The 17,496-nt window shown below is 37.0% G+C and overlaps 4 protein-coding genes across 6 annotated transcripts; 3 read left to right on the forward strand and 1 right to left on the reverse strand.

The window, feature by feature from the left end:
- Positions 1-460: 460 nt before the first annotated feature.
- On the forward strand, positions 461-4,771 carry LOC137709329 (mitogen-activated protein kinase kinase kinase 5-like). 2 transcript variants are annotated; one of them, XM_068448416.1, is made up of 10 exons: positions 461-1,022; positions 1,385-2,011; positions 2,093-2,180; positions 2,492-2,554; positions 2,651-2,814; positions 3,032-3,107; positions 3,330-3,389; positions 3,468-3,593; positions 3,872-4,081; positions 4,156-4,771. In XM_068448416.1, the coding sequence occupies exons 1-10, from the start codon at positions 661-663 to the stop codon at positions 4,255-4,257; spliced, it is 1,878 nt and encodes a 625-aa protein (XP_068304517.1). In that variant the 5' UTR covers positions 461-660; the 3' UTR covers positions 4,258-4,771. The 2 variants fall into 2 exon arrangements, with proteins under 2 accessions (XP_068304517.1, XP_068304525.1); XM_068448424.1 differs by having other exon boundaries at positions 461-1,007.
- Positions 4,772-8,382: 3,611 nt separating this feature from the next.
- Positions 8,383-11,377, forward strand: LOC137719138 (peroxidase 10-like). Its single transcript, XM_068458402.1, has 4 exons — positions 8,383-8,648; positions 9,126-9,317; positions 9,488-9,653; positions 10,847-11,377. The coding sequence occupies exons 1-4, from the start codon at positions 8,436-8,438 to the stop codon at positions 11,257-11,259; spliced, it is 984 nt and encodes a 327-aa protein (XP_068314503.1). The 5' UTR covers positions 8,383-8,435; the 3' UTR covers positions 11,260-11,377.
- A 1,890-nt stretch (positions 11,378-13,267) lies between these two features.
- LOC137745053 (peptidyl-prolyl cis-trans isomerase CYP40-like) lies at positions 13,268-16,517 on the forward strand. 2 transcript variants are annotated; one of them, XR_011069659.1, is made up of 9 exons: positions 13,268-13,573; positions 13,837-14,337; positions 14,435-14,522; positions 14,602-14,654; positions 15,099-15,203; positions 15,293-15,368; positions 15,783-15,889; positions 15,963-16,060; positions 16,302-16,517. XR_011069659.1 is itself a non-coding variant. In XM_068484923.1 (8 exons), exons 1-7 carry the CDS (start codon positions 13,403-13,405, stop codon positions 15,872-15,874), a joined length of 1,086 nt encoding a protein of 361 aa, XP_068341024.1. In that variant the 5' UTR covers positions 13,268-13,402; the 3' UTR covers positions 15,875-15,889; positions 16,302-16,517. The 2 variants fall into 2 exon arrangements, 1 of the variants encoding a protein (XP_068341024.1); XM_068484923.1 differs by lacking the exon at positions 15,963-16,060.
- On the reverse strand, positions 16,467-17,450 carry LOC137717734 (WEB family protein At5g55860-like). Its single transcript, XM_068457236.1, has one exon. It carries the CDS (start codon positions 17,448-17,450, stop codon positions 16,467-16,469), a length of 984 nt encoding a protein of 327 aa, XP_068313337.1.
- Positions 17,451-17,496: the final 46 nt, after the last annotated feature.

The raw sequence follows: 17,496 nt of genomic DNA on the forward strand, positions 1-17,496 counted from the left end.
TCTAAATTAGTCTAAACCTTTTAAAACATTTTAACCAAACTACTCAATGGACATATGTTAGGTCACTAGTGCGTGAATTAATGACATTGACAAATATATTGAACGGGATGCTCGAATTTTCAATTTATATGTCTATGTCATCACTTAACGTTGAGATATCTTTACTTAATATTAGAGATCCAGCAGATATCTAATTCACAAAACCTTAGGTATTTCCATAGTATAGTTAAAATGTTAAGACTAATTTAGAGTCAAAGGTTGGGTAGTTATCCATACTTATCATCAAAATAAAAAATAAAAATAAAAAATAGATGTATAAATTTGAAATAAAAATAACAGAATTAACGGCCGGGACACAAGAAAAACGAAAAACCAAGCGCGCGCGCGCGTTGTTCAAACATGGTTAGAGAGAAAACGGAGCACAATAATATGGACCTCTCAATTTCTCAAAAATGGCGAGAGCCGTACCCATTTTCGAAACCGCGTTGTGAAAAGAAAATAACCGAGTTAACGACACCGTCCCGGGGAATTCATTCATGGCCTGCAGGTCTCTCGACGAAGATCCAGGCCGCTCATGGATCTTGTTCTCCTGGACCTCCTAGGCCTTCCCGCAATCGATATCCAAATTTGTTAGGGTTTGTGCGATTGCGACGATCATGAATGGTTTCCACCATGGGTTGGCTGTCTAACATTACCTTCTCTTCTTCTTCCTCCTCGTCGGCATCGTCGTCGTCGCCGTTCAGATCGGCAAACGGGGAGTCGCCTAAAAAGAAGGCCAGCGATGACGGGAGAGGGTGGATTTTCCGGTCGAGGAGGAAGCTCACCCGACAGAAAAAGCAGCTTTTGATCTGCACTGGCGGCGGAGACCAGGACGGGGGAGGTGGAGCCGTGAATAATCATAAATGCTCGGGTTCGAGTTCCTCGCTTCCGGAAACCACGTCTGCAGCCGGGACTCCTCAGCCGCTGCCTTTGCCGGAATTGGCAGCGGACTCGCGATGGAAAGAGAGGTGCCAGAGAGAGAGGTGCTCCGGATGCAGTTCCGGCGATTGTAGATTGCCGTCTCTTTGATTCATATTGCGTATAATTTGTTTTTTCTTGACAAGAAAAATTTATAATTTCTTTTCATATTGTTTAGTTCTAGAGAAAACAAAAAATTGAAAGAAAAAAAAATGATACTATTACTGGATTTCGAAAACCAAAACGATTAATGGATGTTAATTACATACTTAAATTAATAATCGAAAAAGATAGGGGTTTGTGATTTTGATTGCACCAACATTTCCATGTTTGTCAGATTTTGCTTTGTTTGTTGCAGATTTGGCCTTTGAATTCCTTCATTTGCACATATGCATTGTTTATTGACGTAGATGTCTTGCATTTTCAGTGTGTTTGCTGGCCGGGAAGCGCGAAAAATTAAAGAGAATTGTTTTGAATCAAGGTCAAGGTCTACGAGGAGGAATCAAGGTAGGAATGGTTTAGAGAGCTATCATACTGACTTGGGGCTTGAAGTTCCAAATCGTATTTGGAGCGCACCTGCTAGCCCTTTTTCGAGTCCTACATTCAGCCCACACAGTGCCAGTGCTGGTGATCTTCTCCCACACCTTGTTCCTGTGGGAAATCAAGGCTGGTCTGCCCCCGCGATGCCCACTTGCGATATGACTTCTGCGCTCCCTCCCCCTTCCTTGTCAGAATACTCCACCCAGAGTAATGATAATTCCCCTGTACAAAGTCCATCAAATAGAAGTCCCTGCCGAAATGTCAAAATCCCGCCAGGCTCAACATCGCCATTGCCTCCCAGATTATCAATTGAAGTCTCCACCGCGCGGCGTGAGGTTAATGGTTATGCTGAAGTCCATCCATTGCCTCTGCCTCCTGGAGCAAGTCTTAGCCTACCTTCACCACACGCTATACTCACACCTAAACCAGAGTCCCAGCCAGTGAAAGGACAATGGCAAAAGGGAAAGCTTATTGGGCGTGGCACGTTTGGAAGTGTTTATGTTGCTACCAATAGGTATATACAGTTCCATGAACAGCTGATCATAGTTTCTATTTGCTTTGCTAAATGCTGATGAAGGTTTTTCGTTTGTAATAGAGAAACTGGAGCTTTATGTGCAATGAAGGAAGTTGAGTTATTTCCTGAGGACCCAAAATCTGCAGAGTGTATAAAGCAGCTACAGCAGGTTATCATCACTCTCACTTTGTTCTACAAATGTAACACATCACATAAGCTTTTTCCTAATTTACCTGTTTAACCTCTGGAGTATCACTGCATCAGCGATTCAGCACGGCTTTCTGCTTTTTGATCTCTCATAGAAACACGAAAATTTGAAAGTACATTGTGGACTGAGATTGGGGCAAAATAATTTTTCATGTAATATATTTTGGTGGACTATGATGTTCTGGTTCTTCAGGTGTATTGAGTGATGTATTATGTTACAATGTCAGTGTTACTCATTTTCTGTAAACCTTTTTTTTTTATTTTTTTTATCAGGAAATCAAAGTTCTCAGCCAGCTGAAGCATCCTAATATTGTGCAGTATTATGGAAGCGAAATAGTGAGTAATGTGTTACATGCATGTTTAGGCATCCAGGCTCATGTTTGTCCATTGGTGTTGCCTAAAACAAATCACACCATACTTTCGTATATGCAGGTTGATGATCGATTTTATATATATCTGGAATTTGTCCATCCTGGTTCTATTAACAAATATGTCCATGAACATTGTGGAGCCATAACAGAAGCTGTTGTTCGCAATTTTACTCGCCATATACTCTCTGGGTTGGCTTACTTGCACAGCACAAAGACAATACACAGGTATCATCACATTCTTAATCAAATGCACGATTATCAGCATAAAGTTTGTCTTACAAAAACGGAATGTGAGACTAAATTCGAGTAGCAAATAAGAATGAGTTCTGACTATGCGAATTTTATCATTGTCAAATGTGGAAGAATTTTTTTTGGTGTAAGGGCCTATAGCATTGTGCTTGGGGTTAATTAGGCTGCATATTATTTTGTGTTCTGTTGATAGGGACATAAAAGGGGCTAATTTGCTTGTCGATTCATGTGGAGTTGTCAAGCTAGCTGACTTTGGAATGGCAAAACATGTGAGTGCTAGTAGCTTTTTTTACTCTTGGCAGGGTAATAGGCTAAGTTATTTTGAGATTTTGAGCTGGTTTCCTCAATCTAATCATCTGGCGGTTCTCCACACCGTTTCATGGGGCTATCATTACAGTCATCACATTGTTATAGTTTCAGATCACTTTCTGGGATTTATTCTTTACCATCTAAGTTTGGTCTGACATAGTTTAAACTTGTTTGTTTTGTAGCTTTCAGGTCATGTAGGAAATCTTTCTCTAAAGGGAAGCCCATACTGGATGGCTCCAGAGGTAATCTTTTGCTAACTAGTATGCGGCAGCCTATGGGGTTATGCACTGCTCTAATACTGCTACAATTTCTTCCTGCAGCTGATGCAAGCTGAGATGCATAAAGATACCAGCTCTGATCTGGCTCTTGCTGTCGATATATGGAGCTTGGGTTGCACAATTATTGAAATGTTCACCGGAAAACCTCCTTGGAGTGAGTATGAAGGGGTAAGCTCGTATCTTCTGTATTTTACCATGAAACTTGTTTCAATTTGTGCTTTGAAGGGGTCTACTCCATTGTTTATGTCAAAATTGCTAATTTCTGCATGCTTTCACAGTTCGATAAAATCATAAACTTCTTTTTAGCTTCTTCGTTGCCCTGTAGTTTTGCTCATCTGCCTCTCGAGAGTTGACATTGTGAATATATAATTGGGTTCGAGTTTCATACATAACTTTCTGCATTTAAGCCCTCTGTCAGTTTTCTAAACTCTTGTCTATTAATTCAGGCTGCGGCCATGTTTAAAGTTATGAAGGATGCACCACCAATTCCGGAAACATTGTCACCTGAGGGTAAGGATTTCCTATGCTGCTGCTTCCAAAGAAATCCCGCAGAGAGGCCAACTGCTGCCATGTTATTAGAACATCGATTCATAAAAAACTCGCAGCAGCAGGATGTCCCACCTGGCACTCAGGCATCTAATGGGATCAATTACGCGGTAAGTACAAATGCCATGCCACTTGTTTTATTAAAGTTTATATATTCTTTTTACAGTTTTTGTTATGTCTACAGGATAAATCCCATAGTCCAGTCGAACTTGAAAGAAAATTTGATCAGTCGCTGATGATTCCTGCCATAATTGGATCACAGAGCAGTGCATTCCCAATTTGGTGATTGCCAAGCTTGACGGGTCCAGCCTTTTCTCCAGTGGAACTGGCCAACATTTTCGTGTGAAAGTTAACCATGAGGCCCTTCCCGGATTAATTCCTCCAGCACAGTTTGCAATTCAAATACCACATCCCTCCTGCAGATGCTCTGCATTGTGCCAACCGCAATGCTGAAACATATAGCTTTTTCAGATGACTGGTGGAAAGGGAACGATAGCTGCCTTTCTGCCCATAGTTCTGCAGAGAAGCGGCTCTTGACTTGTAGGTGCTGGATGAGACTCTGGTACGTGACTCGCAGCCATTGAGTGTTTTGTAGGTTCTTTCTGCCGTCCTTTTCGATGGTGGAAGTTTATCTTGCCCTGGGAATTTAGAAGCATTTTTTGTATACCAGTAACTAATTTAGAGCTTCAGCAGAAGTCTTTTAACAAGGCCTTCTGAAGGATGATTTCGTCTTCGTGTATAATTTGGTGGACTCAAAAAATGACATCTCTATATATCAAGGGGCTCAAATTATTTTTGCACTTGGTGCTTTTGTTTGCACTAACAAGGTATCTGATTTTGCAAATTTGTTTTAAGTTTCATTTTATACTTTTGGTTTGTTTAGAAACGTTAGAAGTGTTTTTTCTGAAAAAGCAGTTTTGGCTATAGTTGGCAGAGAAGAAAGTTAATAAGCACTTCTGAGTTTTGCCTAAACCCTGAGTTACAGATACATCTGCACCTTGAAACAACTCCTCATGAAATATGCTTCCAAAGCACTCTGTTAATACAAGCAATATCCCTATGTTAATTTACACTAGAGAAGGGTGATGGTTGAACCCGAACACAATGGATTAAAGAAGAAGATCCTAATAACCACCAGAAAGTTCTTGGATTTTAGCAAAAAACCAAAAAAAAAAAAAAAATGCTATAATTCTTCTAAATTCTTGGATTCTAAGATAATACTTCCTCCTTTGCAGCTTTCCTCCTTCTCATTTAACATGACATTATTTTATGGGACAACGTCATAATCATAATTGTTTTTTTTTTCTCTCTTTATCATCGTCTAAAGTTCATCTTTAAAAAACTTTATTGACTCAGAGATGTCTAATCATTCATGTGTCAAACAAATCGATGATTATGGTAACAAGTAATATCCTCATTATGAATTATTAATTCCTTTCATTCATAAGCACAACTAAACGGTTTCCAAATATGACGTTTGCACGTTGAAATGATGGCATGTTACTGGGAAGCAGGGAAATATTGTCCTTCCTACATAAACCACTCCCAAATGGAAAATCTCCAAAACAATTTCTAGTAAAAAAGATATTATGGTGCTCTAAAGTATTTTATGCTATGGGAATATTACGCGTTCGATGCTGATATCTTTGACAAAAGATTTAACGACTAAAAACTTCAGAATATATAATGCCCTGAAATATCCTAAAATTACATTCTTTTGATATAATGCATATATAGTGTAAAAAAATAAACTGAAAGACATTATTCACAAAGAAAATGAAGTCATCAATCAATGAAAACGACTCGTAACTAAAATAGCTCGAAAGGGTAAACCTTTGAAATACATTTTGGTAGTGCAAGTAACGCATGCACAGAAGCACCATTAGTTTCACAGATAAATGGCCTTATCAACTCCTGCAGTGGTCCACTTCAACTCTCCAAAACCATTTACTTTTCTCTTTAATTTTTGCATTTCTCTAGATACAGTGTCTGGCTCAACACTTTGTGATCCATCCACAAAACTTCATACTTATCGTAACCATTTATATTATAGTTACTTAAAAGTTATCTTTGTAAAAAATTAATAAAATATAAAATAATTTAAGAATAATACTATTTACATGTTTATTTTACCTCTCACACGTTATTTTAATTTTCAATCTTCGTATCGAATAAAATAATAAATAATAAATGTATAAAAATTAACAAAAGTGCGTACAATAAAAGAAAAAAAATTGTAAATAACACTACTTTAATCTAATTATGAAATGTATAAAAGCAAATAAGCAAAATCAATAAAAGCATTATGAAACATACAAGTCATGATAGTGCCCTTTAAAATTAGGATATGAGTTCTCTCTCTTCCTTTCATTTGGTCAAATCAAAATAAAGAACGAATATTTATTACAAATTTTAGGAAAATGACGAATCCGTTGTGCATCATATATGTTATTTTTTATTTTTCATTTTCTTTTATTCCACCTCTCTTTCTCTCTCTGGAAGTATTTCAGAAGATAGGTGAAGGTCAGATATGGAGCCTCCACCAGCACAAGCCATAGATGCTTCCACCAAGAATTTCGAGATAGAAGAAGATGAGAAGGACAAAGTCATCAATGAATGGTAATTATCTAATTAATTTCTTGTTAACTATTTATCTTCTTTTATGGTTTAATTAGCTTGTAATTTGTACTTTTTGTGTAATTTTGTGTTTGGATGCAGCTGTTCCTGCTTTTATGACTGCACAGAGACCTGCTTTGATTACTTATTCTGTTATCTCTGTTAGATGAATCATGAGAGATTTAGATTAAGACTTTAACTTAATTATGTTGTATTAGTAATTCAGTACTATTACATTATCCTATAATGGGAATCTACAGTAGTTGGTGTTCTTGGTCTGTGTTTGTGGAATTCGGATAATTCTCAGCACTTTTGTCAACATCTAGATGTTGCACTATTTGCAGAGAATTAATATTGTAATCTAAATTTATGTTGACAAAAGTTTCTGGTTATTTATAAAGATAATGTTAAAGAGATCAAATTTCTAAACCAAATAATGTGTCACAATAAGAAATAAGCACGTTAATCAATACTTGAGTAATAATTCAAATTTCCACTTAGCATTATGGATGGTGATACTTGCTATTCAAAGTTCAATCCCCTTTTCTTCCTTCTGGCTGCTTCCATAGATCCGTTTCACTATAGCCCCCATCACACTCTCTATGCTTATGCTTATTTTCACTAGTTGATAGCAAGGATCTAAAAGATATTAGGCGCCAGTTGAGCGGTGAATTGGGGTCTAGTGCTCAAGCGGCTAAGCAGGGTATTGACGGGAGTCTAGGCAGACTTAGCAGATTAAAGTAAATTTATTATATATTGTATAAATAACTGCCCATTTATACTTTAAAAAAAAACACAAAGTTGTATTGGAATACATACATTACAAAATAAACTGACATGTAGATTATAAAGTATTAAAACATATTGAAAACATGGGGAACAAGCATATAATGAGTGTTCATCCAAGTATTCAACACATCTCTTAAATTTTTAATAAAAACAAAATGCAAAATGAAAGTTATCAATTTTCTATTTACGTGAGAGTCACAACCTAGACGGATACTTAGACGGGTTTAGGCGGGTCTAGGCGCACTTTCTTGATTTTCAAACACTTGGGACTAATCGAGGCGGTGACTAACCATCTAACGTCTTTAAAATAATGTCTCCAACCCTCCAAGTACATATAGTAGGCGGCGTTGGGTGGAGATTTTTGGAACAATGTCTCCAACCCTTCAAGTACATATAGCCAACAATTAGACCAAATATTATCTAGGGCTAACAGAGAGTCACAACATGCCTTTGGACTTTCATGAAGCCCCCGTTTTCATTTTTATTACTAATTAGCCTTTGGTTTAGTGGTAGTTGTCTTCACTTTGTTGGAGGACATTTCAGGCTTAACTCGCATACATTAACTACAATATATGTTATATCATGAATTCAATTCCTCCTTGCAATGACAAATTTTGTTGAGTGTATATTTATTCTGCTAGAAAAATATCTTTCTACACATCCGATTATTTATTGAGAAAAAAGATATTAAGAAATTTAAGTCAACTTGAGTATGAACTAATGCTCTTTTTTCTAGGACTAGAATACATCATCCTAGTATCCTACCACTTAGAGCAATATGAACAGTCCCAACCTAGCCGCCTTCTTGATCCCATTAATTACACAAATGCAGTTCTACCAAACTCAACTGAATAAAAAGACAATCTAGTGCCTCTACCACTCTCCCCAGATAACATAATCAACTGCATCTGCACAATTTCATGCACTTTTCCTTTGTCTTTGACACTCTCGCTCTCTATATAAATATACCTCAATTACTCACTACTCAGTACCATTTGAACTGTCACAAAGTATTAGCGACAATTTAATTAGAGAATTTATATATTCGTATTCCAGAAAATGGATCACAAACTTTCCTTTCTTAATACCTTGCTTTGCCTCTTGTTCCTAAGCCCTAATCTTGTGTTCTGTCAGCTTGATTTTAAATTCTATGATTCAACTTGTCCCAACCTGACGAAGATCGTTCACTTTGGAGTTTGGTCAGCTATTGCAAATGATACTAGAATTGCGGCCTCACTTTTGAGGCTTCACTTCCATGATTGCTTTGTTAATGTAATTAATTTGGCTTCCCTCATTTCTTATTGTTTACTTCTAAGTCTAGAGTACTATTATTGACACTCTAAAAATATTATTCTACATTTCTTTTTATTCATTTTTTTAATATAATTTAAAGTGAAAGATGACCTTTTAAGAGTGTCATAATAATTATGTTTGTCTAAGCATTATAATTTTTCTCTACGCAACACGTTGTTTTTTTGTTAAAGAACACTTTCATAGCAATATGTAATGCAAGTAATGTATCGATATTACATTAATAAGTTTTGCTATTGATATGTTATCTACTATTAATATCAACCACTTATTGGCACCGCATTGTTGGTGCATTCTTTAATAAAAAAACGTACATCTTGTCTAGAGAAGAACTGGTCTGATTAAGTATAAGCATGACCTGATTACTAGTTGTGGTTATTATATGAGCCAAATTAAATTGACTAGAAACCTGATTTTGTTCCATTTTGTTGGAGGTAGGGATGTGATGCATCATTGCTACTTGATGATACCAGCAGTTTTAAAGGGGAGAAAAATGCTGCACCCAACAAAAATTCAGCCAGAGGTTTTGAGGTGATTGACACAATCAAGTCAAAGGTGGAGGAAGCTTGCCCATCCACTGTTTCTTGCACTGACATAATCACTCTTGTATCAAGAGCAGCCGTTTATTTTGTAAGCACCTTCTTCATTTAACAACTCCAACTAGTTAAAATTTCTACATGGTTTATCTTTTATATTGTTTCTTGAAAAATGGTACAATCAGTTGCCCATGAACGGTCAAGATTAACTCATGTATGTGCAAGTGACTGATTTTAGCACTCATATATTTATTTTTTGGTTAGAGTGGAGGGCCATATTGGTCAGTACCCTTGGGTCGTAGAGATGGCACAACAGCAAGTGAAGATGCAGCTAATAAACAATTGCCATCACCCTTTGAGCCCTTGGAAAACATCACTACAAAGTTCACAGCCAAAGGCCTTGACTTAAAGGATGTAGTTGTGCTCTCAGGTTTGCTTCCCATGTCATCTCTACTACTGAAAGATATTCTTATACATCATGGAGAAATGTTCTCATCACCATATAACGCTCAACAAGTGATCATCATCATATAACACTCAACACGTGATCACTTGACCGTGATAAGTGTTATATATAGGGATTCACGGTTAAACTCAAAATTTTGCACTACGTTAAGGGTTTTCTTTGTTGTCGCACGCATGCTCATAAGAATCTTAGGACCAGCCCTATTATAGTGGCCGTTTTTATATATAAAATTTTGGATGACTACAAACAGTGGTGGATCCAGGATTTTAACATAGGGTGGTTCGAATGTAAGACATCCAAAAATAAATTAAGGGAAAATAACATTAAAAAGTTAAACATTAACTTTTCATCCATAAATCATGGTAAAAACAACACAAGAACTTACAAAATCTAAACATTTTTTTTTTTGAACAAACGATATCTACACCAAAAGGGGAGGGGGTGGGCTTAGCCTCATAATGAGCTAGTAATAATATGGTTCGGATTCACCTTTGGTGAAAATCGAATCTAAGACCTCTCACTTAAAAGTGAAGAGGAATATCACAAGACCGTAGTACTAAGTGGCCTTGATTCCCTTGTTCTCTTACATTGATAGTTTTCTATCTTTTACGAAATTAAAAAAAAAAAAAAAAATCTTTTCTTTGGCAAGAAAAGAAGATAATAGTTCTCTAAAATCAATTATTTTTTCTATTAAATTATCTAAAAAATTGGCAACTTCTAGAAGAAATAAACAAATTAAAGGTCTTTAAAAGTTAGTGGGCTTTTATTACTCTTAAATTCGATAGCCCATAAAGATGTTACTTGAGACATCCAAAACGACAACGTGTAAGGAAAAAAAAAAAGAGTCAGCGTCTCTTTCATCTTCTTCGTGAGAAAGCTGCTGCAGCCCTTCAATTCCTTCACCTCCTCCATGGATGGACCAGGTTTTGAATGGACTATAACATTATTTGACAAAATAATTGCCATGGCGTAGCCTATATAGTCTTAGGAGTAGATCTCTCCCTCTGCCGAAACATTTGGAGGGTCCCCAGAGGATCTTCATGGGCGTTTTTCCACCTTTTGGGTGGTCCTGAGACCACCTTGGTCTCTCTTTGGATCCGCCCCTGACTACAAAGCTTAATAAACCATATATATTATTATTTTTTTTCTCCGTGCAGGTGCACATACAATTGGGTTTGCTCAATGCTTCACTTTCAAGACTAGACTCTTCAACTTTGATGACTCTGGCAAACCTGACCCAACACTGGACACTTCACGTTTACAAAACCTGCAAAGCGTGTGCCCTAATCAAGCCGACTCCGATACCAATCTGGTTCCTTTTGATCCAGTCACTTCAGCCAAGTTTGACAACATCTACTATAAAACCCTAGTCAACAATTCTGGACTTCTCCAATCAGACCAAGTGCTTATGGGGGATAATAGAACTGCTTCCATGGTTCTTAGGTACAGCAAGTTTCCATTACTGTTTAACAACGACTTTGGAGCATCGATGGTGAAGATGGCCAATCTTGGTGTACTCACAGGAAGCAATGGAGAAATCAGGAAGAATTGTAGGGTGGTGAATAAATAGTAGGGTATACTGCATTATTGATGTTAGTGTGTTTGTGTTAAATGTATGATGTTGAAAATGTCATAATACCATGTTTAGGAGTTTCTAGTGAGAATCCTACGGCTTATATATGTACTTGTTGGTAAGTAAAAGTTATGCTTAACAGTTAGACGGATAAAAGGATTAACGATGAAACAATTTGTAACTTGTGCTTTTGCCAACTAGTAAAAGATATAGCTATGTTTTTCAGAAAACTGTAAGGGTATAAATTTTAAAAGAAGTTGTTATTCACACTCTAAAAAGATATAGATTTTACATGGGTTGTGTCAAACTGAAATTGACCATGTTCTTTTTGAAAAAATGAAAATAGCACAAGGAAATGATTTATGCACACTCGAGTTATTTATTTCCCTGTGAGTTTTAATTCATCTTTTTATAATCAAAGACCAAAAATAAGTCAGCATCTATATAAAGAAAAGAAAAATGTGGGGAAATCACGTTACTCAATTTGAAGCTATGGTATGAAAAAAAGAGAATAATCAAAGGAACTGGGCCAAACTGCATATGGCACCTTATGATAGTAGCGGAAAGCAATCACATGCATATGCACTTGATGCAGGTTCTATCCTCCATCTAATACTAACATTTTAACAACTAAAGCTATCATTTGTGAAAATAAACAATAAATAAAAAGGAAAAAAAAATTGGGCCAAACCTCATCCAAAATATGTGAAATATTCTCTTTGAGAAACATTTTCCTATCATCGACTACATGCTACTATGTGTTTATATGATCATCACGTGAGGGTGACAATTTTTGAAACGGCACTCAATATCAAGATGAATACATAACTTGATGTGTACATAATTAAAACACAATTAGCACTATTAACTTAATATTGTATAAATAGAATGAGGATCCTTTCTAGATTCTCTTTTTGAGGATCTCAGAATCCTTTAATCACATCCGTTCATCATATATTGTGCAGTCAAAAATCATTGTAAAGCTTTTTATTTAAAATTAAATATAAACAGTACCTGACGAAAACTGATTGCACGATGTACGATGAATGGATGTGATTTGAGAATTCCTGAGATTCTCATAAAGAGGATCTTCGTTTGTATCACTAAAATGATAATTTTTCTCATTATTTCAATGAAGAATATAAGTTATATTATGAGAAATGATATAGAGACTACAATCTGCATTTTAGTAAACAATATCACATTACTCTTTTAAATAAAAACTAGTATATATCTACACACAAAGTATGTGTGTAATGTTTTATTTTTGTTTTACAATTGAAGGAGAGAGGGAGAGAGAATGTGAGAGTAGAGAGAGGGAAAGAGGTTTTATTTTTATTTTTTTATAATTAAACATGTTAAAATTAACTGTAAGTAATGCTTAAAGAAAAAAAGCAAATTTTATTTTATAAATTTACTTTACTGTACCTAGCTTTAGTATTATGATGAAAGATTGAATAGTTTTTTCACTATGTTTTTGTTGACACAATTTTTTATTTATTAATATGTAGTTATAAAAATAAGACAAATGTCAACTCAAGAGGTGGCACAAACACGATCAACGTTAAAGCACAAACACCATACGATTAAACCCGAGCACGATCCATTGCCATCCGAAGAAGCGCACGCAGAGTCCTGTACAGTGAGCTGCACCCATATATCTTCAGTCAAATCTCGCTACTTTCCAACAATACCCATCTCCGCTGACCCCTCTACAGCAACCAAAATACCCTGCAGTGTCCTGCCCCTATAGGAGTCAGTGTCCGTCCACGTCCTCTTGTACATCTCACGACTGATGGTACCTTAGTAATAATGTTATTTAAATTTATTTCGAACAAAAATTGAATGTAAAATGTTTAATTTAAACGAATATCATTAGTCATACGAGTATACATCAAGTGTCCGTTCACATCTAACCCGCCTATACCTCCCCACCAGCCTCTGGTGACTCAAAGAGACGGATATTTCATAGGCATAGTGTGGAAGACTGTGAACTGTGAAGGCGACCTGGTCTCACTGAGTCACCGAGTCTCGCGACGAACTCGAACCAGTTCAAATTTATAAAAGCGGGATTAGGGTTTTAAGTTTTCCCCTTTTCCAATTTTTTATTTTAGTTAAGTTTCTTCTGGGTTATTCACAAATGGGGAGGCCAAGGTGCTACTTGGACATGACCATTGGAGGAGAGCTAGAAGGAAGAGTAGTAGTGGAACTCTACAATGACATTGTCCCCAAAACAGCTGAGAATTTCAGAGCTCTCTGCACTGGTGAGAGGGGCATTGGCCCCCACACCAATGCTCCTCTGCATTACAAGGTCCTCTCTCTCTCTCTCTCTCTCGTCAAAAGATTCAATTTTTATTTCTGGGTTTGTCTTTTGATTGTTACATTGTTGGGTTTTGGTTTTTGCATTGTAACACTGGTGGGGTCTTGTTTTTCTATTGTTAAATTGTTGGGTTTTTGTTCTTTTGATTTTTACATTGGTAGGTTTTTGTTTAATTTCTGTGTGTATGTGCAAGAATTTGTAATTTTGTTAATGGGGTGGAGTTGCAATAAGAATTGCATTGCATCTTGTTGCAGGGTGTTTGTTTCCACCGCGTTATCAAAGGTTTTATGATACAAGGTGGAGACATTTCGGCTGGAAATGGCAGCGGGGGAGAGTCGATTTATGGGTTGAAGTTTGAAGATGAAAACTTTGACATAAAGCATGAGAGAAAAGGGATGCTGTCCATGGCTAATAAGGGCCCTGACACCAATGGCTCTCAGTTTTTCATTACCACCACTCGGACTTCCCATCTTGATGGGAAACATGTTGCGTTTGGGAAGGTGATCAAGGGCATGGGCGTGGTTCGTTCGGTTGAACATTTGAACACGAAAGACGGCGACTTGCCTATCGAAGAAGTCGTTATTTCGGATTGTGGGCAGCTTCCTGAGGGAGCAGATGATGGGGTGTGTAACTTCTTCAAAGATGGTGATGTTTATCCTGATTGGCCTGCTGATCTTGATACAAAACCAGAGGACATTTCTTGGTGGGTTACGGCTGTGGATGCTATTAAGGCCATTGGAAACGAACAGTTCAAGGTAATGAGATATTGCATTTAATATCACAACTATGGTAAATTATGTCATACATTTCATTCACTAATACCCAATAGTATGATTTCTGATCTTTATACAGAAGCAAGACTATAAGATGGCCCTTAGAAAGTATCGCAAGGCTTTGCGCTACGTGGATATATGCTGGGAGCTGGAAGAAATTGCTGAAGGTACACCATTTGCTCTGCACTATAGAGTGTCCCTTACTTTGTTTCATCATCTTATGGCTTTATCTTTTTTATTGTACAGAAACGAGCTCCTCTTTGCGGAAGACAAAGTCTCAGATATTTACTAATAGCTCAGTAAGAATTTTCATGTATCAATTTTGAAAGCACTTGATGTTAAATGAATTCTCCAAGAAACCTTCTTGAAATGAAAACAAAATTACATGTATGGATAAGTAAACCAATATCTTCAGCTCAGTGGTGTAAAATGTAAATGACAATTTGCTGAGCTATCTGTATTGCAGAAATTGTACATTTATGAGTGGTAGTGATAGACATCGAAATTGTGTAACAGTAACTTAATCACATTCAAATTAACCTGCTGGACAAAATGAAAAGTACCATCGCTTTTCAGTTTCTGTGATACCTAGAAGATAACTATGAATACTTCCCCAAAGGCTAGCTTGATTATGTTCAGGAGTATTGTATATTCTTTTGTGGTACTTTGATTTCACTGTTATCAACTAAAAAGAACGGCATTTCCCTTTATCTGATTGATTGATATGTGAGTTTTCTGTTCAGGCTTGTAGGTTGAAATTAGGAGACCTAGACGGAGCATTGTTGGACACTGACTTTGCATTGCGTGACTGGGAAGACAATGTGAAGGCTTTGTTTCGCCAAGGCCAGGTAATAATCTTTAATTGGCAAGAAAAGAATTTATAATGCTTTCTGGCTGCTGTTTATGATCTGACTTCTATGCATCTTGCTGCCTGCAGACCTATATGGCACTCAATGACATTGACGCTGCAGTTGAAAGCTTCAAGAAAGCACTGGAGTTGGAACCAAATGATGGTCAGTAGTGTTAGATTATTTACCTAACTTCATACTGAAAGTATTAGGTTCTTTTGTGAACTAGCCAACTAGGTTATTCTTTCTTGTAATCATTAAAGTTTGCCAAGGTTCGGATTCTTGAGATTAGAGAGCTGTTACAGGATTGTTATGCCAATCTTTCAAATGCTTTATATGTTTTTTCCTTCCAGAATTTTAGTTTTGATAAATTTGCACATTTTTCCCAACGGCAAACCAGATTTGTGGGAACCTCAATGGACATTAACTTGACTGTGGTTGTTTTTTCAAATATTTTCTCTTACATGTTATAACTGGATAATCAAACCCTATGATTTCAGAGTGGATGACCAAGACCAACGATACATTATACCATCAATGACAGATTCCTGACCTTTCATGATGTTTTCTATTTTTCAGGAGGAATTAAGAAAGAGCTTCTGGTTGCTAAGAAGAAGGTTGCTAATAGGTCTGAGCAAGAAAAAAAAGCATATTCAAGAATGTTTCACTGATTACGCAGTCACATGGTAAGTTTGTTTCTATCAGTATTGCTTTGTTATCAACCAATTTTGGGCTGAGTTTTTTGTTTATGCTATGCAGAGGCTGCACATAGTATGGATAAATTTTGATTCCTTCGGCAATGTCAACTGGTTAAAATATTCTGTTAAAAGTCTTAGTTGGCCCCTAGGATATATCAGGTATCAAACTTTTACCCCTTCATCATATTGCAAATGGTCAGGCGCTTGTATGCAACCCTTAATGTTTGTGAGATTCCAGATAGGATACCTTTGCCTTCTGCAAGATTATTAACTTTCTTTTTGATCTTATCGATCTGATCATTTGTTGCTTTTCTTATAGTTGTGGCAGTAAAGATTAAACCCAGTTTTGAAATAGGTTAATATCTTTGCTCGATTTATGATGGAGCTTGCTTGTTTTCAGGCTTTGTATGAAGGGCAAAACAACTAGCAGAAGACTTGAGGGAAAATCAGAATACTCTAGCTTAAATCAAATTTTGTTCCAAGTGCATTCGCCTTCTGTTAGACTAGCACATGTGACTTTATTTCTGTTCAAAACTTGATTGCTGCGTTCTGAATTTGTATGAAATCATCCGAACAGCCCTTTTATCTTTCTTACAAAATATTGTCTTATTTTTTGCACTACGGATGGTTTTTTCTTTGCAGACAACTTATTGTTGTTGCTTCTTGATCTTGGGTTTCTCTGTTTTGTCTTGGCAATTGCCTTGTTCCGAGCTTGAGGGAGTATATAATCTCTAGTATTTTGGCCTCCCGTCCTGTTTCTTGGATCTCCATTGTGTCCGTCTCCACTTATACTTTCTTCTTTTATTTCCCCTTCTCTTGATATTTTCTCAGAGAGTAATCTGTTCAACTTTTCCAAAGCTTTGTTTCTGCTTGCCTCCGTTGCGAGTTTCTGTTCTGATGCAACCAAAACAAGCCAGTCTGAAAGAAAATTTTCATCTTGAGCTCTTTTTGCCAAGGCATGGTACACTTCCTGAGTGAGACGGATGGTTGTTTTCTCCATCTGTGAACAGTTTATGTATTTAAGTGCTTCTTCTTCCGATGCAACAAGTGCTTTTTTTTCTATTCGTACAGCTTCAAGTCCAAGCTGCAGTGTTCGCAGAGTGTGTCTCCTCATAAGAAGGCCTTGCTTCAGTCTTGATCTTGCTTGTAATTCTTCATCTGCATCGCATTTAAACCTTTCCGTCTCTTGACGCATTTGATCCAGTGCCTGATTTATTCCATTGATCATCCTCGTCGCCTTGTGTTGTTCCTCCTTTTTGGATCTGATGCTCTTATTTGTCGTCTCAAGCTGTGCTTCAAGGTCCGAGATGATACTGGGTGTGTCACATGGGTTCTCAGCACTTGCAAGGCCGCATTTCAGCAGTTCAAGCTCATCAATGAGAGGCCTGGAGTCTATCCACACCTGCATGGTGCTCTCTTTAGCTTTCTTGATCTCTTCGTTGGTCTTTATCAGTTCCGCCATCTTAGACCCCACTTTGTCTTCGCTTTCGTCCCACTCTTTCGATTTGCAGGAGTAGCTTTGCGCTCTTTGCTTGTCGTACAGCTCCATATGCTCTTCGCACTTGGGTGTTCGGGAACCCCTGCCTGATCATTTG

Source organism: Pyrus communis, chromosome 1 (genome assembly GCF_963583255.1).
Source record: "Pyrus communis chromosome 1, drPyrComm1.1, whole genome shotgun sequence".
Taxonomy (NCBI): Eukaryota; Viridiplantae; Streptophyta; class Magnoliopsida; order Rosales; family Rosaceae; genus Pyrus; species Pyrus communis.